Source organism: Canis aureus, chromosome 30, assembly GCF_053574225.1.
Source record: "Canis aureus isolate CA01 chromosome 30, VMU_Caureus_v.1.0, whole genome shotgun sequence".
Taxonomy (NCBI): domain Eukaryota; kingdom Metazoa; phylum Chordata; class Mammalia; order Carnivora; family Canidae; genus Canis; species Canis aureus.
The window spans coordinates 4784429-4807233 of NC_135640.1; the positions used below are offsets into that span (position 1 = coordinate 4784429).

The 22805-nt window shown below is 38.4% G+C and overlaps 1 protein-coding gene and 1 long non-coding RNA gene across 6 annotated transcripts in view; one reads left to right on the forward strand and one right to left on the reverse strand.

Annotated features, from left to right (window-relative positions):
- Window positions 1-1183: 1183 nt before the first annotated feature.
- Window positions 1184-22248, forward strand: LOC144301702 (uncharacterized). The gene is made up of 4 exons (XR_013368436.1): window positions 1184-1428; window positions 14482-14562; window positions 15663-15744; window positions 19477-22248. It is a non-coding gene; the product is annotated as an uncharacterized LOC144301702 (long non-coding RNA).
- The window catches only part of ZNF654 (zinc finger protein 654), a 92436-nt gene continuing 82884 nt past the window's right edge, over window positions 13254-22805 (reverse strand). For 4 of the 5 annotated variants that reach the window (XM_077878738.1, XM_077878741.1, XM_077878742.1 and 1 more), the window contains 2 exons: window positions 21274-21415; window positions 15131-18039 (listed from right to left, as the gene is read on the reverse strand). In XM_077878738.1, the coding sequence (XP_077734864.1) occupies window positions 15565-18039; window positions 21274-21415 (2617 nt within the window). In that variant the 3' untranslated portion in view covers window positions 15131-15564. The other variant, XM_077878739.1, reaches the window with a different exon arrangement.

A 22805-nucleotide genomic window follows, 5' to 3' on the forward strand; every position in this document is an offset into this window, starting at 1 on the left:
TTCTATCAAGGTAGGAAGACGGAAAAAAATAAAGAAATAAAAAAGCATCCAAGGGGGAGGAGCCCCCATGAGGAGCTGGGCTAAGAGGGACGGCGAGTGCCCCCAGGACAGGAAAGCCCAATCCTGGAGAAGCAGAAACTTTACCAATCTTCCCGGACAGAAAGGCACTCACAGGGAACTCGGGCAGGATCCCAGGAGGGGCAGGGATGCCCTCAGACTCCCAGGGGCACTAACAGAGGAACCGCACCTTGGGGAGAGCGGCCACACCCCGCAGGCTGAGCTCCCTAAAGGCCTGGAGCCGCGCCTGGTGGGGCCCCGGGAGTAGCTCAGGCAGCCGCTCCGTAGGCAGCTCCACGCAGTGGGGGCTGCGTGGCCCCCGGAGCGCGATTCCAGCGGCGCAGGTCCCAGAGCCCAGGGTGCCAGGGGACACAGCCCAAGATCCAGAGCTCCCTTCAGGACAGGCGGAGGCCGGGAGGACACAGGGCAGCAAGGAGACTCCTGCCGCCGGGCGGCCCCAAGCTGTACAGATCAATGGCCCCCCGCCCCCCGAGCATCCAGGCCCCTGGGGACTGGGAGCTACGGTAATTACTGCCAGAGCTGACTCCAGAGCTGGAGAGCCGGCCACCGTCACTGTTGTTGTTCCTCCTGGTGTCACCTTGTGCCTGGGACTGAGCAGGGGCCTCACAGGATAAACAGATCCCACTGAGCTGTGCACCTGGCAGGGGGCTGGGCAGCTCCCCCAGGTGCACACACCTGAGAATCAGCACAGCAGGCCCCTCCTCCAGAAGACCAGCTAGAAGGACAGGGGAAAAGCAAGTTATTGACCAAGCAGCGCTGGAAAGTTCCAGGGGAAGTCGGGGGTTCACAGTGTATAGAATCAGAGGATACTCCCCCTTGTTTTTTGTTTTCTGCTTGTCCCACCCCCCCTTGTTTTTCTTTTCTCTCTTTTTCTCCTTTTTCCAGTACAACTTGTTTTTGGCCACTCTGCACTGAGCAAAATGACTAGACGGAAAAACTCACCACAAAGAATCAGAAATAGTACTCTCTCTCACAGAGTTGCAAAATTTGGATTACAATTCAATGTCAGAAAGCCAATTCAGGAGCCAAGCGCCGAATCCCCACAGTGGGGCGAGACCCACTCCCCGGCGCCGCTCGTGGGGGGCCCAAGTCCTTCTGATCAAGGCCCAGCCTGGGGACAGTGTGAGGCCGGTAGTGGCGGCAGGCCCCGCCCCCCCCCCCCCCCCCCGCCTGCGCCGCCGGGCCAGGGTCTTCCGGGAGTCGGATTGCTTGGGAATGCAGCCCAAAGCGGGTGGTAAACTCCACCTAAGGCTAAATACCGGCACGAGACCGATAGTCAACAAGTACCGTAAGGGAAATTTGAAAAGAACTTTGAAGAGAGAGTTCAAGAGGGCGTGAAACCGTTAAGAGGTAAACGGGTGGGGTCCATGCAGTCGCCAGGAGGATTCAACCCTGCAGCAGGTCCAGCCATGCTGGGGGCCCGGCGGATCTTTCCTGCCCCCGGTCCTCCTGAGCCCTCCACCCGCCCTCCCTCCCCCGAATATAAAGGGAAAATAAGGGAAGGGAGAAGAAATGTGTGGGAAATATCAGAAAGGGAGACAGAACATAAAGACTGCTAACTCTGGGAAACGAACTAGGGGTGGTAGAAGGGGAGGAGGGCGGGGGGTGGGAGTGAATGGGTGACGGGCACTGGGTGTTATTCTGTATGTTAGTAAATTGAACACCAATAAAAATAAATAAATAAAAAAAAAAAAAGAAAGCCAATTCAGAAGCACAATTATAAAGCTACTGGTGGCTCTAGAAAAAAGCATAAAGGATTCAAGAGAATTCATGACTGCAGAATTTAGATCTAATCAGGCAAAAATTAAAAATCAATTAAATGAGATGCAATCCAAACTGGAGGTGCTATGACGAGGGTTAATCAGGTAGAAGAATGAGTGAGTGACATAGAATACAAGTTGATAGCAAGGAAGGAAGCTGAAGAAAAAGAAAAACAATTAAAAGATCATGAGGATAGGTTAAGGGAAATAAATGACAGCCTCAGAAGGAAAAATCTACGTTTAATTGGGGTTCCAGGGGGTGCCGAAAGGGCCAGAGGGCCAGAAAGTATTTGAACAAATCATAGCTGAGAACTTCCCTACCTTGGGAAGGAAAACAGGCATTCAAATCCAGGACGTAGAGAGTTCCCCTGCTAAAATCAATAAAAACCATTCAACACTTCAACATTTAAGAAACTTGCAAATTCCAAAGATAAAGGGAAGATCCTTAAAGCAGCAAGAGACAAGAGATCCCTGACCTTTATGGGGAGAAGTATTAGGTTAAGAGCAGACCTCTCCACAGAGACCTGGCAGGCCAGAAAGGGCTGGCAGGATATATTCAGGGTCCTAAATGAGAAGAGCCTGCAGCCAAGAATACTTTAGCCAGCAAGGCTCTCATTCAGGATAGAAGGAGAGATAAAGAGCTTCCAAGATAGAAACTGAAAGAATATGTGACCACCAAACCAGCTCTGCAAGAAATATTAAGGGGACTTTGTAAAAGAAAGAGGAAGACCAAGGAAACAATCCACAAAAACAGGGACTAAATAGGTATCATGATGACAGTAAATTCATATCTTTCAATAGTAACTCAACGTGAATGGGCTTAATGACCCCATCAAAAGGCGCAGGGTGGGATCCCTGGGTGGCGCAGCGGTTTAGCGCCTGCCTTTGGCCCAGGGCGCGATCCTGGAGACCCGGGATTGAATCCCACGTCGGGCTCCCGGTGCATGGAGCCTGCTTCTCCCTCTGCCTGTGTCTCTGCCTCTCTCTCTCTCTCTCTCTGTGTGACTATCATAAATAATAAATAAAAATTTAAAAAAATTGTTAAAAAAGCAAGACCCATCTATTTGCTGTCTACAAGAGACTCATTTTAGACCTAAGGACACCTCCAGCCTGAAAATGAAAGGGTGAAGAACCATTTATCATTCAAATGGTCCTCAAAAGAAAGCAGGGGTAGCAATCTTCATATAAGATAGATTAAAGTTTATCCCAAAGACTGTAGCAAGAGATGAAGAGGGACACTCTATCATACTTAAAGGATCTATCCAACAAGAGGACCTACCAATCATGAATATTTATGCCCCTAATGTGGGAGCTGCCAAGTATATCAATCAGTTAACAACCAAAGTAAAGACATACTTAGATACTAATACATTTATACTTGGTGACTTGAACACAGCGCTTTCTACAATAGACAGATATTCTAAGCACAACATCTCCAAAGAAACAAGAGCTTTAGATGATACACTGGACAAGATGGATTTCACAGATATTTACAGAACTTTACATCCAAATGCAACTGAATACACATTCTTCTCAAGTGCACATGGAACTTTCTCCAGAATAAGCCACATACTGGGTTACAAATCAGGTTTCAACCGATACCAAAAGATTGGGATTGTCCCCTGCATATTTTCAGACCACAATGCTTTGAAACTAGAACTAAACACAAGAAGAAGTTTGGAAGGATTTCAAACACGTGGAGGTTAAGCACCATCCTGCTAAAAGATGAAAGGGTCAACCAGGAAATTATAGAAGGATTAAAAAGATTCATAGAAACTGATGAGAATGAAGATACAACCATTCAAAATCTTTGGGTTATAGCAAAAGCAGTCCTGAGGGGGAAATACATCGCAATACAAGTATCCATCCAAAAACTGGAAAGAACTCAAATACAAAAGCTAACCTTGCACCTAAAGGAGCTAGAGAAAAAACAGAAAATAGATCCGACACCTAGCAGAAGAAGAGAGTTAATAAAGATTCAAGTAGAACTCAATGAAATAGAGACCAGAAGAACTGTGGAACAGATCAACAAAACCAGGAGTTGGTTCTTTGAAAGAATTAATAAGATAGATAAACCATTAGCCATCCTTATTAAAAAGAAGAGAGAGAAGACTCAAATTAATAAAAGCATGAATGAGAAAGGAGAGTTCACCTCCAATACCAAGGAAATACAAATGATCTTAAAAACTGATTATGAGCAGCTATGTGCCAATAAATTGGGCAATCTAGAAGAAATGGACGCATTTCTCGAAAACCACAAATGACCAAAACTGGAACAGGAAGAAATAGAAAACCTGAGCAGGCCAATAACCAGGGAGGAAATTGAAGCAGTCATCAAAAACCTCCCAAGACGCAAAAGTCCAGGGCCAGATGGCTTCCCAGGGGAATTCTATCAAACGTTTAAAGAAGAAACCATACCTATTCTACTAAAGCTGTTCGGAAAGATAGAAAGAGATGGAGTACTTCCAAACTCGTTCTATGAGGCCAACATCATCTTTTTACAAAACCAAAGACCCCACCAAAAACGAGAATTATAAACCAATATCCCTGATGAACACAGATGCAAAAATTCTCAACAAGATACTAGCCAATAGGATCCAACAACACATTAAGAAGATTATTCACCATGACCAAGTGGGATTTATCCCCGGGATGCAAGGCTGGTTCCACACTCGTAAAACAATCAATGTGATTGATCATATCAGCAAGAGAAAAAATGAGAACCATATGATCCTTTCAATAGATGCAGAGAAAACATTTGACAAAATACAGCATCCATTTTTGATCAAAACTCTTCATAGTGTAGGGGTAGAGGGAACATTCCTCAGCACCTTAAAAGCCACCTACGAAAAGCCCACAGCCAATATCATTCTCCATGGGGAAACACTGGGAGCCTTTCCCCTAAGATCAGGAACACGACAGGGATGTCCACTCTCACCACTGCTATTCAACATAGTACTAGAAGTCCTAGCCTCAGCAATCAGACAACAAGAAGAAATAAAAGGCGTTCAAATCAGCAAAGAAGAAGTCAAACTCTCCCTCTTTGCATATGACATGAATCTGTACCTAGAAAACCCAAAAGACTCCACCCCAAGATTGCTAGAACTCATACAGCAATTCAGCAGTGTTGCAGGGTACAAAATCAATGCCCAGAAATCAGTGGCATTTCTATACACTCACAATGAGACTGAAGTAAGAGAAATTAATGAGTCAGTCCCACTTACAATTGCACCCAAAATCCTAACATACCTAGGAATAAACCTAGCCAAAGCGGTAAAACTACCCTAAAAACTAGAGAACACTTCTGAAAGAAACCGAGGAAGATACAAAAAGATGGAAAAATACTCCATGCTCATGGATTGGAAGAATAAATATTGTGAAAATGTCTATGCTACCCTGGGCAATTTACACATTCAATGCAATCCCTATCAAAATATCATGGAGTTTCTTCACAGAGTTGGAACCAATAATCTTAAGATTTTTTGTGGAATCAGAAAAGACTCTGAATAGCCAGGGGAATATTGGAAAAGAAAACCAGAGCTGGGGGCATCACAATGCCGGATTTCAAGTTGTACTACAAAGCTGTGATCATCAAGACCTAGACACAAAACATCTGGCACAAAAACAGACACATAGATCCATGGAACAGAATAGGAAACCCAGAAATGGGCCCTCAACTCTATGGTCAACTAATATTCGACAAAGCAGGAAAGACTATCCACTGGAAAAAGGACAGTCTCTTCCATAAACGGTGCTGGGAAAATTGGACATCCACGTGCAGAAGAATGAAACTAGGCCATTGTCTTACACCAGACACAAAGATAAACTCAAAATGGATGAAAGACCAAAATGTGAGATGTGAATCCATAAAATCATTGAGGAGAACACAGGCAACACCCTTTTTGAACTTGGCCACAGCAACTTCTTGCAAGATACATGTATGAAGGCAAAGGAAACAAAAGCATAAATGAACAATTGGGACTTAATCAAGATTAAAAAGCTTCTGCACAGCAAAGGAAACAGTCAACAAAACTAAAAGACCATCTACAGAATGGGAGAAGATATTTGCAAATGACACATCAGATAAAGGGCTTGTATCCAATATCTATAAAGAACTTATTAAACTCAAGACCGAAGAAACAAACAATCCAATCATAAAATGGGCAGAATACATGAACAGACATTTCTCCAAAGAAGAAATACATGTGGCCAACAAGCACATGAGAAAATGCTCTGCATCACTGGCCATCAGGAAAATACAATCAAAACCACAATGAGATACCACCTCACACAAATGAGAATGGTGAAAATTAACAGGATGGGAAACAACAAATGTTGGAGAGGATGTGGAGAATGGGGAACTCTCTTGCACTGTTGGTGGGAATGTGAACTGGTGCAGTCACTCTGGAAAACTGTGTGGAGGTTCCTCAAAGAGTTAAAAATAGAGCTGCCCTATGACCCAACAATTGCACTGCTGCGGATTTACCCCAAAGATACAGATGCAGTGAAAAGCCGAGACAACTGCCCCCCCAATGTTTATGGCAGCAATGTCCACAGTAGCCAAGCTGGGGAAGAAGCCTCAGTGTCCTTCGACAGATGAACAGATAGAGAAGATGTGGTGTATATATACAATGGGATATTAGTCATTAGAAAGGATGAATACCCACCATTTGCTTCGACGTGGATGGAACTGGAGGGTATTATGCTGAGGGACATAAGTCAATTGGAGAAGGATAATCATTATATGGTTTTACTCATATGGGGAATATAAGAAACCGTGAAAGGGATTATAGGGGAAAGGAGGGGAACTGAGTGGGAAAAATTAGAGAGGGAGACAAAGCAGGAGAGACTGCTAACTCTGGAAAAAAAATAAAGGGTTGGAGATGGGGAGGTGGGCAAGGGGGTTGGGATAATTGGGTGACGGGCACTGAGCAGGGCACTTAATGGGATGAACACTGGGTGTTATACTATATGTTGGCAAAGCGAACTTCAATTATTATATATATATTATATATATATGAAGGCATTAACTTCCTTTATCATAGAACAAAACAAGGCAGAGAAAACAACACAAAACAAAAGCCCATATCTCGTATATTTCCCAAAATTAAATTGAGTATGTTGAAGGGAATCTAGAAGTGGAAAATATATCTAAGACCTATAATTGTAGAAATATGAAAGTCAAAAAGGAAGAAAATTAAAAATGAAGAGGTGATAAAATATGTAGTTAAGGTGGGAAAAGAGAGCAAATATTGGAAAGTTTAGTGTGATATAAAAATGAGTCATAATGGAAAAAGGCGGAAAAAAGGGACCGTCTAGTTCTATATACTATTCTCCCTCAGTCCTGGAGTTTTCCAGCGCTACTTGGTCAAGAACTTGCTTTTCCCCTGTCCTTCCAGCTGGTCTTCTGGCGAGGGGCCTGCTGTGCTGACTCTCAGGTGTGTATACCTGAGGGAGATGGTCCCCACCCCCCCCACCCCCCCGCGGATGCCGGGCTCCCTGGGAGCTGTTTACCCTGTGAGGTCTTTGTCCCTTGGCGGCCCCGCCTCTCCCAGGTGCAATGTGAAAAGAAGAGATATTTAAAAAAAAAAAAAAAAAAAAGGCTGCAGCCTGATTTCTAGGTCTGGAGTGGAGCTCCCAGTGAGGAATTAACTGCAGTCTCCCAGTCCACAATGTCCTAGATGCTCCTTGGGGCAGGGGCAGGTGCGCTGCTTGCTTGCACAGAGGCAGGAGAGTGCTTGCTTTCCTGTGCCCTCTCCACTTCCGCCTGTCCCAGGTGGAACATAGGATAGCCAGCTTTGTGCACTTCGGGACCTTGGAATCCAGGGCCCTGTGCCACTGGACCCACACTCCCTGGGGTGCCTCTCCCACAGGGAATGGAGTATAGTCGTCTCCATCCGTTGCCAGGTTCTAGGGTAAAGCGAGCTCTGGGCAGGCCTAAGGAACTGGCGGGCTTCTCCCAAATGCCCTAGAAGGTTGTGGCGCTCCAGCCCTTTACCAAAGTGGGAACGGGATTTGTGATATGCTTTACCCTGAGGCGCCCCAGTCTTACAGCGTCTCCGGGAATCTTCTTGCTTCATGCCCCTCTGGCGCTTTTGCCCAATTTCACTGCTAAACACATTTCCGTCAAGGAAAACTCAGGTGATTTTTAAAGTTCTCCTGTGTCGGGGGCTGGGCTTTCATGACCCAGAGGCTTTTGCTACTCAACTTTTGCCGGCTAGTCTCAATTCCCCTCCCCAACTTGATTTATTTTTTATTTTTCTGCCTTCCTACCTTGTTAGAAGTGAAAACTTTTCTCTCTGTAGCGTTCCAGCTGGTCTCTCTTTAAATCTCAGGTCAAGGGATCCCTGGGTGGCGCAGCGGTTGGGCGCCTGCCTTTGGCCCAGGGCGCGATCCTGGAGACCCGGGATCGAATCCCACGTCGGGCTCCCGGTGCATGGAGCCTGCTTCTCCCTCTGCCTGTGTCTCTGCCTCTCTCTCTTTCTCTCTCTCTGACTATCATAAATAAATAAAAATTTAAAAAAAAAAAATAAATCTCAGGTCAAATTCGTAGGTATTCAGGATGGTTTGAACGTTATCTAGGTAAGTTTGCGAGACCAGTTGAGTTGAGGACTCTACTCTTTCTCCCTCTCACCAGTGTTCCTGGGAAAGCTTGTTTATCAGAGCTAACTATATCACATTTCCATGGCACCGCCACTACTACTGTTGAGCTAGGTTCTAACTCCCTTATGCGAGAAAGGTTAGTTGAAAGCTGCATTCAAGGAATGCCTGTGTCTTAGAGTTAGGGAATATTGCATTTCCATTGCACCTCCACACCTACTATTGAGATAGGGTCTAACTCTCTTATGTGAGAGGGTAGTTGAAAGCTGCATTTAGGAATTTTTGTTTCAAGAGACATGTACAGTGCATTTTTTTTTTACACCTCCACATCTACTGTTGAGATAGCGTCTAACTCCCTTAAGTGAGAGGCTAGTTGAAAGCTGCATTATTAGCTGTTACTGTTAGTGTGGCAGCAGCTCCTAATCACCTGAGGGAAAGTAATGGTCTCTGATCAAGACTGCCAAGAAATCTGACTTAAACACATTCTACTTACCTCTAGCCTCTTCCACATTTTTGGCATATTTTAGATTTGTTAGCATTTAATTAGGGTATTGCTATCTAGTAACTGAAATGTAGATATCTGCAAATCCAGGTGAGCAAATTTAATGTTTTAAAAAAATACCACAGCTAAATATCAGTTATAAAATAAACTGTAAAGGAGCATAAGCTTTCAAACATGTTTATACTAATTTGACAGTGGATGTTATATGGTATATCATATACTCAAAAGATAAAAATCCTTCATTTTTCATCAAGTATTAATGAGTGCCTACTATGCTAGGAACTGAAGATTCAGAGAAATGACAACCTTCCTATAAAAAAAAAAAAGATTTTATTTATTCATGAGACACACAGAGAGGGGCAGAGACACAGGCAGAGGGAGAAGCAGGCTCCCTGCAGGGATCCTGATGTGGGACTCGATCCTGGGATGGCAGGATCACGCCCTGGGCCAAAGGCAGGTGCTCAACCACTGAGCCATCCAGGCATCCCCTAGACCTTCCTTTCAAGGAGCTTTTGGGAGTATTGCGAATAAACAGATGACAAGTGCTCATCATGCTGGTGTGGGACTATATAGAAGGCATGCCCAAACTTTTCTTTCATTCATTCCTTCATTTAGAAAGGGAGGAAATAGTATTTATTAAACACTTGTTTGCCAGACATTATACTGTGTGTTGGGAATAAATACAAGTTCCTTGGAGCTTGCAGTCTACTAAGAGGAATCAGACAGTAAACATGCAAGAAACTATAAACTGTGCCAGGAAGTGTTATGGAGAAAAATAAATCAAAAGGAGGGGGATGAAGCAGATGTTGCTATTTTATACAGGCTATCAAGAAAGGCTTCTCTAAGTAATAATGAAAGACGTGAAGGAAGTGAGTGAAGTACAGAGGGATGTTGTAGGAAGAAACAACAGTAGAGGTTCCAAAGAAGCAGCAGAGTGCTTGGCGTGTACAAAGGAGGCCAGAGCAGCATGTGCAAGAGGGGGTACTGAGTTTAGAGTTGCAATCAAGATTGATCCAGAGCAGGGTTTCTCAGTCGAGGCACTTTTAACATTTTGGGCTGGATAATTCCTTGTTGTGGAGGCTGTACTGTGCATTGTAGGATGTTTAACAGCATCCCTTGCCTCTACCCACTAAATGCCAGTAGCACCTCCGACCCTCCAGTTGTGGCTACCAAAAATATCCCCCAATTGCCAAATCCCCAGGGAACAAAATTACCACCCCCCAGTTGAGAACTACTAATACAGAACCACTTGTCCAAAATCACTTTGAGATCATGAAAATATTCTTTATCTGTGTTGTTCAGTACAGTAACCATCAGCCACATTAGCTATTACATTATAGTTATAATGTAGTTATAATATCGCTAGTACAATCAAGGAACTGAATTTTAAGTTTTATTTGAATTTCAGTTAAATTTTAATAGCTATATATGGCTAGTGGCTACTGTATTGGATATTGTAGATATATACCACTGTATAGAGTTTGGCTCTTACCTTTTACCTGTCTTCATTTTCTGCTATTCTTTCAGTCTCTTGCTCCAAACTAGTCACAGTGGTTCCCCTTGCTATTTGTTCTTTAAGCTTGCCTGTTGTTTTTATTTATTTACTTGAGAGAAAGAAAGCAAGCAAGAAAAATAAGTGGTAGGGGAAGGCAGAGAAGAGAGGGAGAAGCAGACTCCCCTCTGAGCAGGGAGCCCAACCCTGGGATCATGACCTGAGCGGACTTAGCTCACTGCACCAAGGCACCGTCGAAATTTAGCATTTCTTTTTTTTTTTTTTTTTTTAAGATTTTATTTATTTATGAGACAGAGAGAGAGGGAGAGAGGCAGAGACACAGGCAGAGGGAGAAGCAGGCTCCATGCAGGGAGCCTGACGTGAGACTCAATCCTGGGTCTCCAGGATCAGGCCCTGGGCTGAAGGTGGTGCTAAACCGCTGAGCCACCCAGGCTGCCCCTAGCATTTCTAACAAATTCTTAGGTGATGCTAATTTCGCTGCTCCAGGACCACACTGTAAAAATCACTGCTAATAGAAGAAAATGAAACATCAGCCACCTATTCCTACCTTTCATCCTTTGTCTCAAAAACCACTAATCTTCAGGCAAGTCTGACACTATTTGCATATATTAGAGCCACTCATACTCTACACTTGTAGGGAAACCTGAATGCAGAGTAAAAACTGCATGGCATTAGTTTTAAAAAGACACATCTGATTTTTCAATCCCACCTCTCCTGCGTGACTTCAGTCAAGTTATTTAGGTTGTTTTTGAACCTTGATTTCTAAAACGCAGTGTTCATATCTTTTGAGTTATTTTAACAAATAGGAGGAACACATACAAAATAGCTAGTAATTTAGTAAAACAGGAGACATTTCTCCTCCAGTGTGTAGCACTCATAAATAAGGCATGAACCTCTCTCCCACTTTTAGTTTTAATTCTATGTAATACTGGATTGCCTCCATTTGACATCTTTATATAGCCAAAAGTTCTAACCCTTTCATTAGTTGATTCTTGAGACTGGTATGGAACTTATATTTGCTCTGACAAGCAACCTCATTTGTTTTTCTTGGAAGCATATTTAGTAATATTTGGTTGCTTTCCAGAATTCCTCAAGTCTCAGAAAAGAAAATATTTACAACCTTATTTCAAAGTGACTTCCCAGTGTTTTTTTTTTTTTTGAGTTCCACCAGATGCTCTTCATCTTTGAAGACTTACCAACACAGATAAATCCATCCACTATCTTTCATTTACAGAGTTCTGAGATTTGTCTACCTATTAAGTTTGCAGAGGGTACCCAAAATAACTTTAGTAACCAGCATTCTGTCAACTTGTAATTCCTGCATGTGGACATTAGTTAAAATAATGTCTAAAATGTTTTATGTAAATTTCTAGATCTATTTTAAAATGTTTTTAAAAATTAATCATCTGAATATGAGAACATTAATTGAAATAATTCATTATCTCATAAGACATAATAGAAATTTCTTACTATATACCATAATGCTTTTGAAGCATTATGCTACATAAAACTGAACACTTCATTACCAACAAGGACAATGTTTTATTGAACAGGTCTATATACAGTACAAAAAATTTCTTGAAATGAGACGCTATTGTTGAATTATTGCAGTTCAATGGCTCAGTTTTAATTTGTACTCTTATAAAATGCAAAGTAAAATAATTTAATGTTCAACAAGGAAGCACAAATTTCCTTTCTTGCTGAATCTGTAATATCTTTCACATATTAACAATTCCAAAATGCATATGCAGCATTTAGGCATTCTGAAAAGGTGTTTTACAGTACCAAATAAATTAAAAGATAAAACTATCATCCCTTTTAGGTTTTCCATCCATACAACAGTTTAAACCAAACATGAAAGGAGTACGCCTGAACCTTCAAGTGTGATTTGAAAAGAATCACAAGTTCAATGTTTTAAGTTATCTACTCATTATATAATTGGTGGTTTAAAAAAATGAATATGGCTAAAGCCCAAAGTACCAGTGTCCTTGTCCACGGAGATCCCTCTTTTCTGTAATATCTGAGCAGCAAAAATTCATATTTGCTCTTTCCTTGACCTTACTAATATAGCAAAAAGTTTATATTTAATGTTTTGAAGGAAATTTTTATTTAAAAAAATAAGGATTGAAACTTGGTCCATGTAAGATAAACATATCCTCAAAATAGAAGGAATTCAAAGTAAAAGAGAAGAATCTGAGGAGTAAGAAAGCTTCCTTTTCTTCTGAATCCCAAATTAAAATTGTTGGAAGTTTATGCACCCCACAAAAGCAAAATGATGTAAGTTTATGCTTTATAAGACATACATAATGAAATGTACACATACTTTCAATAGCAATTATTTGATTAAAGATAAAGAGGTTTAGAACAGTGTGGTCAAATAGATTTTTATAAAACATTCCTTGATTTATGAATAGAATGATTTGATCTGTTTCAGAAACAATTTTCCCTTAGCAACATAAAAGTAGGAACAAAACCTCAAATTAAAGACAAAATTAACAAGTGGAGTATGTTTAAAATATCTTGGTATGGTACAAAATGCAGAGTGAATGAAAATAACGTGCAGAACATGGATTCATGTCAATAATTACAACTTACAAAAAATAAGTTAAAAATGTGATAAAATGTTAAGTTGTAATTTTAAACTTCTGGAAAATGTACAAAGCAGAAAATTATATTTCAAAAACACTTCACTGTCCAAATGAACTAGTTCCAAACAGACTCTTTATTACATGATGTATTTTATACTGAAATGAAGTAGAACTCAAGCATTATATTTTTAGTATTAGGAAATACGGAAAGCGTTGTGTTGTTTTTGTCTGGTTGGGTTTTTTTTTTTTTTTTTTTTAGTTTACTTTGAAGTTTTTAAAATCTGATTGAATTCTGTTTACTTATCTGTTATTTAAATATTAATTCCACAGCCTAATGTAGGCTACACAAACAAAACAAAAACCTCAATTTGATTGAAATGGACTCGTGACTACCAATTGCATAGTAGTGAATGAATAAATAAACTAATAAAATTGAGCAATTTTTTTGAAATCTTTCATGACCTGGAAATCCCAATTTAATAAAGTCTGGATGCTACTGTGGAAGGATGTCCCCTTCCTTAGTGACTTCAAGAAGCTTTAATATCCAAAAGTTTGTAATAGTAGGGTCCAATAAAATTATCTGCTGAACAAAATTATCAGTTGGAATAATTGAAATATTTGGTTGACCATGGCACATAAGTAGCTCCATTTTTTAAGAACTTGCCTTTGCATTTTTGTTCATTTTATCTCCGCTACAGATTAACAGACTTACAGGTAAAAGAAGGTCTATGAGCTTCCTGTTTTAGAGAATGTACAAGTGGAACATATCTGAGAGAGTATCTTAAAAAATATTTTTGTGTTTTAACAATTCATTGACTAGTAAGTTAAAATCTTCCTTAGGAAAATCACTGGTCATCCAGGAAAATAAAAGCATCAATATATCTTAACTGTATTCTTGCTGTGCAAATTTTTGTGTAAATATTTCCTTTTATATATAAAAATTACTATTCAGACCAAATTCATCACTAATAAATAAGAAAGCGTGAGTAGTATGGCTTATAGTAGAATTAACTCTCCTAACTGAATAAAACCAATGAATTCTTGACCTGATTCTAGCTGACATTTTTTTTACAGCCAATTATTTTTATAGGACTGTACTTAGATAACTCACATTAATGTCTAAAAGGACCTTACTATGAATCATCAAGCAATGTCCTAACACTACTCTATATACAAATAGAAATATCCCAGTGTGCTTATACCATTATTCACATTGAGTTATTTGCAATTCAGTGTTTTCCTTGAATTAGATAGCCTTTAATGGTCTTAGATTCCTCCCATCTCTCCCCAAAGTTACTGATGGTACTTTTTCTATTTAATTGACACTACTGCCTTTAAATACAATTCACTGGTATTACAAAAATGGAAAGTGAAATGTTCTATCAAGAGCTTATTAGTGAAGCATTGCTGTTTTGTTTTCTTTTGTTTTTGTTTTTTCAGTGCTGGCATGCCATTCATGGAACTCGGTCCTGTCTAATCAATCAACCTGGGAACAACTTACAATCTTTTATGGATAGCAGGGTGATAAATCAAGTTTTATTTCATGTATCAGTTTCTAAATTATAATAAACCAAATAGCAATATTCTCTAAATCATGTTTGAAGAGAAGGGAGGACATAATCTGATTATGCATGACAAGAAAACAAATCTCATTTGTAGAATACTTTAACTTGTTTATTGTAAACCAACCCCTCCCCCCCTTTTTATAATGGGTTAACTTTTCCCTTTCTGTAAGGCCATAGCTGGTTTTTCTTTGACTAGTTCTTTGAACACGATTCTCACATAAGTGAAACTGAACATGCTGCATTAAGTCATCAGCTTTTTAAAAAATGTGGTTTTCTGGATAACTGGTACTTTGGGAGTTTTGTAATAACCCTTTTGGAGTCTAAACCAGCACATCTCCTCTCTGAGTTCATTCTAGAAAATGTGCTTTGTCTTTATCTTTAGTAATCCAAGACCGCTTGAAAATTAAGGCCATCAGGAAAATAGCAAATTGATGATGCAATTTCTTGTAGTGCTTTTTTCACACTACTACTTGATCGACAGATCTTCCTGAAATATTTTTATCAGGCACCTGTAAAACAGAACATGTCTGTTAATTCAAATTTTATAGTTCAACTGGAATCCTGTAAGTCAGATTCCTGTTTATACTCTTATTAAAAAAAATATTGATGTTAGTAGAAAGGCAAGACTTTCGCTCAATTTTGTCTTTTGATTATTTTCTGGTTAAACTTTTGTTTCTGTAAAAGCAGTCCAACTTCACTTGACTTATATTCTGGCATGCAAATGAAAAGCACTTTCATCACAATTACTCTGTTTCTAAAACTTTTATAACATGAAACTTGGAATGAAGAAATGCCTCAGACACAGTGAATGAGTATGTCAAAGAGTATGAAAAACTGTCCAAGTTCTGTCTTCCACAGAAAATAGGCTATACCTATGCACATTACTTAACTTGTGAAATTTCAGTTGCTTGATCTATAAAACAGGAGTAGTAACATCACCTCATAGTGGCTGTATGGATTAAAAGAAATAATGTATGGGGTGGTGCTTTATTATCTGTGCTATACAAATGTTAACTTTAACCTCATAAAGATCTATGGGATTTTCTATTTCTACAGATATACCTATCGAGTAGATAGAAGACTTACTTTCATCATCTGAATCAAATCCAAAGAGTGTCTGACATTTCTTTTGTGCAAGGTGAGCCTCAAGTGCTTCTGCATTACAGTAGGTGGTCAGGCATTTGCCACATCTTAATCTTTTCACGGATTTTTTACAAACGTTATCTTGATCAGAACAGGCATCTACTCTATCAGTCAGAAATTTTCTGCGTTTTGGCATACTAAGGTACCGTTCATCAAGGTAACTGGGAGGCAGTGGTCTGACATATGGCTTCGTTAAAATTAAGCCATATGAAGTATGTTCACTCGTCAGATTTGGTTTGGAAGGTGCCTGAGATACTGGCAGGGTATTATGTTCTTGTGGTACAACACTGGGTAAAATGGAACCATTTTCTGTCCTGATTCTATTTGTATCAATTTTCAAAGCAGGATCTGACGCAACTAAAGGTGTCTGCTCTATTCCACTGTGTCCATTGACTAAATCACTAATACTACAATTATTTTCAGAATTTGGCTCTATGTCAGGCATCTTTTGGTCTATCAAGCTTATATCAGAAACAGTGTCATCAGAATGTTCATTTCCATTCTGAACTAAACCATCTGTTTTCTTTTCCATACTTTCTGTACATGTCTTTGGTTCTGTGGAATCTTTCCTTGATTTGCTAGTAGAAACTGGCAGACTAATAGTTTGTTTCTCATTACTAGATGAGTCTTTTTCCTGATGATGAGGATTTGAGTCTGTAAGAACATTCCAAACAATTGTTTCACTTGGTTGTGTAGATGATTCTGGTGTTTTACTTAAATAGTGCTGAGCTTCATGTTCATATAGCAGAGGAAGATCTTCAAAAAGCTCATGGCATTCTGGAAAACTACACTGAGCTTGAAATATCCTGTGACTTTTTGTGTGCTGAGCAAGCTGGAATGGTAACTTAAACGACTCATTGCAATTAAAATGCAAACAAAAGTACACATTTGGATAGCTGTGTCTATTAAGGTGATCTATAAAATGTTGAGAATCTTCAAATTGCCTTTGACAGAATTTGCATTTTCCTTTGCTCCACTTCATTACTGTTTGCCGCACGTTTAAATCAGTTGGATGTACAGTCCTTGCGTGTTTATTTAGAAATCCAATTCTTTTAAATATCCTGACACAACCGAGAGCAGGGCATTTGAAGTTTCCTTCTTGATCTGTGGCATATATTTCTTTTGGATGGCACACAGTTCCATTGATTTTATGAAGTACTGAAGTTTCTTGATTCAGGTCATAATCGTCTTCTTCATAATCACCTTCTTCATCTTCTTCCTCCTCATAGTCATCCTCACATATAGTCAAAGGCTCTGAGACATTATGTAAAGAAGTATCAGGACTCCCATTTTCAATCATGTTTTCAATAACATCTTCTGATACACTCACGGGAATTTCAATGAATTCAGCCACATGTGCAGGGATGATTTCTTTGTTTCCATCACTGGAAGCAGTAATTGTCTCTATTTCCAAATTCTTATTTTCAGAATTCCCATTTTCAAATGAAATGAAAGTATCAGAACAATTTATTTCTTCCAAAGCAGGGATTTCCTGATCCTCCTGTTGAGCTGCAGCAATTTGCTGTCTTTGTATTTTCTTAACATGATTCTTTAAATGCTTCTGCATAAGTCCTCTGTTTCTAAATTTCCTACCACATATTACACATGAAAAACTGCCCTTTTTCTGATGAGCTTGGGCATGCCTTACAATGTGACCACCTAGAAATTCCTTGTTACATAACATACACCGATGCCTTGGGACATTGTGATCTACTTTGGAAACATTAAGAGCCATAAGATTTTTCTTTGTATTAATGTGACTCTTAGGTTGCACTTGAGATATATCATCAGGATCAAGCTCTCCAGTGCTCTGATCTGTAAGAGAGTCCAGCCCTTCATCTAAACCTTGCTGTTCCACTGCCTTTTTTAGATTACCTGTAGAATTTTCCAGTGTACTTTCATTTAGAAATCTAACTGCTGACTTATCTGTCAGTAATGCTACACAGTTTTTCTTAATCATTACAAAGTTCCAGAATTCGGGATCAAAAAACAATCCCTTTTTCAAAATTGGAAGTAATTCAAAACGAACACGATTTTGAACACTGCTTGTGCCTTCGTTATATTCCTCATCTGGACGTTTATAAAGCTCTTCAACAGTATGATAAGCTTCCAAGGAACGCTCAAGAAAAAATATTGAGAGTGCACAAATCCTGAGGATCTCCAAATCATTTGGCAAAAAATGTGCAATTGTTTTATAAATTAAACACTTAGTTTTGGGATCATCATGAAGATCTAGTTGTAGAGCACAACCACATATTTCGACACAAATTTGTAAGCCATCTTCTTCAACCTGTAAAAGGAAAAATATCATCACTAAATAAATACCTTTGTAAAAAAATTATTATACTTTTATCATTTTAAAATACAACTCTGAAATGAAGGCTGCATAAACACAGTATTCCAAATGTGCAGTTTCCCTCAACAGGTAGCCTTGTTTAAGTCTTTTTTAATATGTAAGTAAATCTTTTTTAACTTGAGAATAATCTGGAAGATATAGCAGTTTAGCTTCCAGTTTGTTTAATTTTCAAATTTGATAATCTCTATGAACTATAATATAAAATGGTTCATAACCTTATGGTGATTAAGGTTTCTTACAAATATAGCCCCCTGTGTATTAGGTACCAATCTCACATTTTGAGGCAGAAGGTTAAATTAAATATATTTAAAGTATTTATCAATTTTAACATTTAACAGTGTTTAAAAAAGAACTATATACTTTTTAAAAAAACTGCTTGTAGAAATTCATAAATCTGCACTAAAAATATTACTTATTAAGTAATATTATCTCTCCAAGTAAAAGTGTGGCCCACATGAAAAGGGCAATTACAGTCCTTCCAAATCTAATAAAAATCATAATAACAGAACCTACATGGAAGTTATCTGAAAATTATTCAAGCTTTGAAACTTTTACTGATGACTCAAGGATAACTGCATTGGGAATTTACTATCCATCTACCTTAACTCAAATGATAAATAATGGCCCTAGTGATGTGGAATGATAAATGCTTGTTTGAATAGAAAAAGACACAATGATAATATGTCTTTACAAGTGTGTGCTTGTGTGTGTACTGCCTGCATATGGTACACTATGGATGACAGGAACACTACCTTGCCAGCCTCATGTCTTCGTTGTCTCTTACATGCTGTGTAACCCTGCTTAACTACTTATAGTTCTACAAGCAGACCTTAACTTTGCTCATCATAATCCCCCTTTACCTAGCTAGTAAATTCCTATCTATATCCTATTCATTGAGAATCGGTTTTACTCTGAAAGTTTTTCTCCTCATTCACTCTGGCCCCAGCCCTGGGACAGAGTTAAACATTTCCTATTCTTTCCACGGAGAGTAGCTTATACTTATTTATAAAAAGCACATACATAATTGTTTTGTAACTGTGTATGCCCCTGCCCCCTGACTTTGAATTCTTAAATCACAGGTAGTATCCTCCCACCATTAGCATAGAAGTTGGCATATAGTAACCTTTGAATAAATGTAAATGTGAACAGGATCAGATCTATTCTATTAATGACTATAACTTCCTCCTGTATATCCATCATTTCAGCTTGGAATCCTTTTCTGAATTCAAATTTCTTATTTCTGTTATTATTAGATATTTGCACCTAGATTTTCCAGATTTAGTGAATTCAAAATTCAAAATTCGAAACAGAATTCCTTATCTTTCTCCTAACTTTATCCTTTCTATATCTTTTGTCTTATCATGTATCCAGTCGCTCAGGTCTAAAAATTTTAAGATCATGACAAAGGACAACGGGCTACTTCCTTACCTGAAATCCTTCAACAATTCCAGCACATTGACAGACTGAAGTTCCAGCTTGCAGTGCAGCATGCAAGTCAAGGTCTTAAGGATTTCCAACCACCACCCCTACCCCTGCAACTTCCTGGAGTCTCTTTGATTAGCCTCCTCCCTACATTTCTCTACCCTATTAATGCTGAAGGACAGTTGTGAAAGAACAAGTAATACAAGGAGGCAAAAAATGCTCGGTAAACTACAAAGTCCTCTACATGTTAGTATTAGCCTGCTCTACCATTCAAAACCCAGCTTAAAGCATCTTCTTCTGTGAAGCCTTTCCAGATACGTCATTTGTAATGTCACATTCTTCAGAACTCACACAGCATTGTGTCTCTTTTCAAAGCACTGAGGCATACTGAAGTATAAATGATCTATTCAATCAGTAAAGATGTTTTTAATAGAGTATAAATAGTTAAGCACATTTTAAAATATTTATTTCATCTTTGAATTTTTCCTTTTACGGTCTTAAGACAACTAGACATGTGAATATAAGAAAGCTTTATGGTAACTATATGAACTTCACCTATATTGTAAACTTTTTATAACAAAAATCTTTCAACTTTTGGTACAAATAAGAATCCTATGTAAAAAATATACATGGGTACATTTTATTTTATTTTTGTTTTTAAGTTTTACAGGTGATTCTGATGCACTTCATATGTTGAAAAGGATTTCATAGCATAGTTTGGTGTTTTGGTGTTTTTTTTCCGTTTTTAATTGGGGGTACAGGTTAACTTTGACAGTGCATTTGAATAATATTTTACTATTTAATAATGAAACTATGAATACAGATAGTAAAGTAAATAGGAAATTTACAAAACTCTCTGAATGCAATGTTGCTAACTTTATATCATGAGGATGTAATTATACTACATGGTCATACATCTTATGAGTGATAATGAAAGTGGTAACTGCATAAATACATAAGAAAAAGTAAAATATATTATTTAATGGATGCCTCTTATATATTTAAAAGTAACCTTCATAAAGATTCAGCTAAATGGAGCTACCTAAAGTACAGGGTAGTTTTATTTCCTTATCTTTGTATTCAAAGTTCAGTTAATATTTGAGGGGAAAAAGTTAAAGGATCTGCAGGATCCAATTTCACGTCTATGTAAGAGTCTTAGGTTGAAATGTACCCACATTTAAGTGACCCATGAAAAACTTCCTTTAGAACTATTTTTAAAAACAAGTACTGGATTTCACTATTACTTCAAATATATACTTTAAAAGTTTGTCAGGTTTCAAAAATGCCTCAAAATTCATTGTTCCTTTTCACCTGAACACCAGACTTAAAACTATGAACCCCCATATTTTTCTGTGGAAGTGAGCAGGCATTACCTATGGATATACAAAGTCCATTTGCAAATAAGTTAAGATTCTACAAACAGGATTTAGGACAGTGTTAAAAGTGACAAACATTTAATTTTAAGTGAAGAGATAATAGCTTCTTATGGATGCAGTTGTTCCATATTAAATTTTAAGTAACACCAAATTGGCAGTTGTTCTCTTTTTTTCAGTTATTTTCACTCATGTATACCCTTAGTACCATGTTGAGAATTTGAGATTGGGGGAAGGGAAAGATGTAATACATGGAGAATGTGGCTTTAAAATCCTCCTTCCCTTCAAATAAATTTTATCATAAAAGATTCAAGTTTCAGTAAACTGTCATTTAAACTTATTTAAAATTAAGGGATAAAGATATACTATTTACCTCATCTTTAATGATTTTCATGAAAGGAAATATGACTCTCACATTAGTTGCTGTTCTTAAAAGCTGGTAGCATTGATCTACAAAAACTTGTTTTGAAGGATTAGACTTAAGCTGAAGTTTACTCCATATGAAAATCAACTCCCTGTAAATGAGAAAAATAAGAAATATCAAAAATACAGTTTATTCAAATACAGATATTAGCTATCTTTTGCTGATTCTATAGTACCCTGGCTGGGATGTATACAGAGTGGGCGTAAATGGATATTATGGTAACCTCCAAACTACTTCTGCTACCTGTATGGGACTAATAGAAGTCAGCAGAGGTAGGGGAGGTGGTGGTGGTAAATCAGAAACTGTAATCTTACAGTGGTAAGGGATGAATTCTAATCATTTGCTGATAATTCTAGACACCTCTAGTATGTGAAAACAAAATCTAATCCCTATGTACCACTATTAATGATACTACTTTAAAAAAATAAACTTTGGTCCTGAATACCTACTTGTAAATTTAGAAATCAGTTTTGTATTCTTTCTGCAAAGAAATATTCATATTTTTCATTTTCAATCTATTAAGATTATACTATAGGTTACTATAGTTATGGGTTAACCAAAGTACTATAGGTTAAAAGTGTATGATACTATAGTACTGATTCTGAAATTTTATGTTTAAGATCATCTGCTCATCTATTATGATGGGGTACTTTTAAACAGACAAGCTACGGGTTTCACAGGTAGATTCTTTTCTAAAATATGGCCAAAGTTATTAGATAGACAAGATAGGAGGAAAGGAGTTTTGAGATAAAGGAAATAATAAGATATAATTGATATATTTAGATATCACATGCTAGTAAATTAGAATTCTTTAAAATGTGTCATGTGACATAAAGCATGATAACCTAAAAAGTATTAAAATAACTGACGAAAAAAACTTTTAAGAGATTTACTGAGTATGTACTTTGAGCCCAACATATGTAACTATTAAGTCTGAGATAGCTTGACTACTATCGTGAAGGTGCACGTTCCAATACAGAAAACACAAAAGAGAAAGTGATAGCAAGCAATGTTGAAGAAATAAAACCAAAATTCTACTTCCATTTCCTTCTCTCTGTGAGCATTCATTTTTCAGTCCACAACCCCACTTTTTTTACATACATAAATGCTTACCAGGTTTCACACCTTTGCTCCCAAACCCGAGCTCTCAGACTTCTCTCCCAATTTCCATTCCTGCATATTTCAATTTACATTGCTATCACCATAACTCACTTAGAATGAATGATACTCCTGCAAAACTGCTTATCTTTTCTCTAGGTGAGTCAATGACACTAAACATTCCTCAAACCTGTTTGGTTCTAATCTGTTTATTTCCCACAGCCTATGTATTTTTTTCTTTTCTTTTTAAAGATTTTTATTTATTTATTCATCAGAGACACAAAGAGAGAGGCAGAGACATAGGCAGAGAGAGAGGCAGGCTCCATACAGGTAGCCTGATGTGGGACTCGATCCTAAGACTCCAGGATCACACCCTGGGCCAA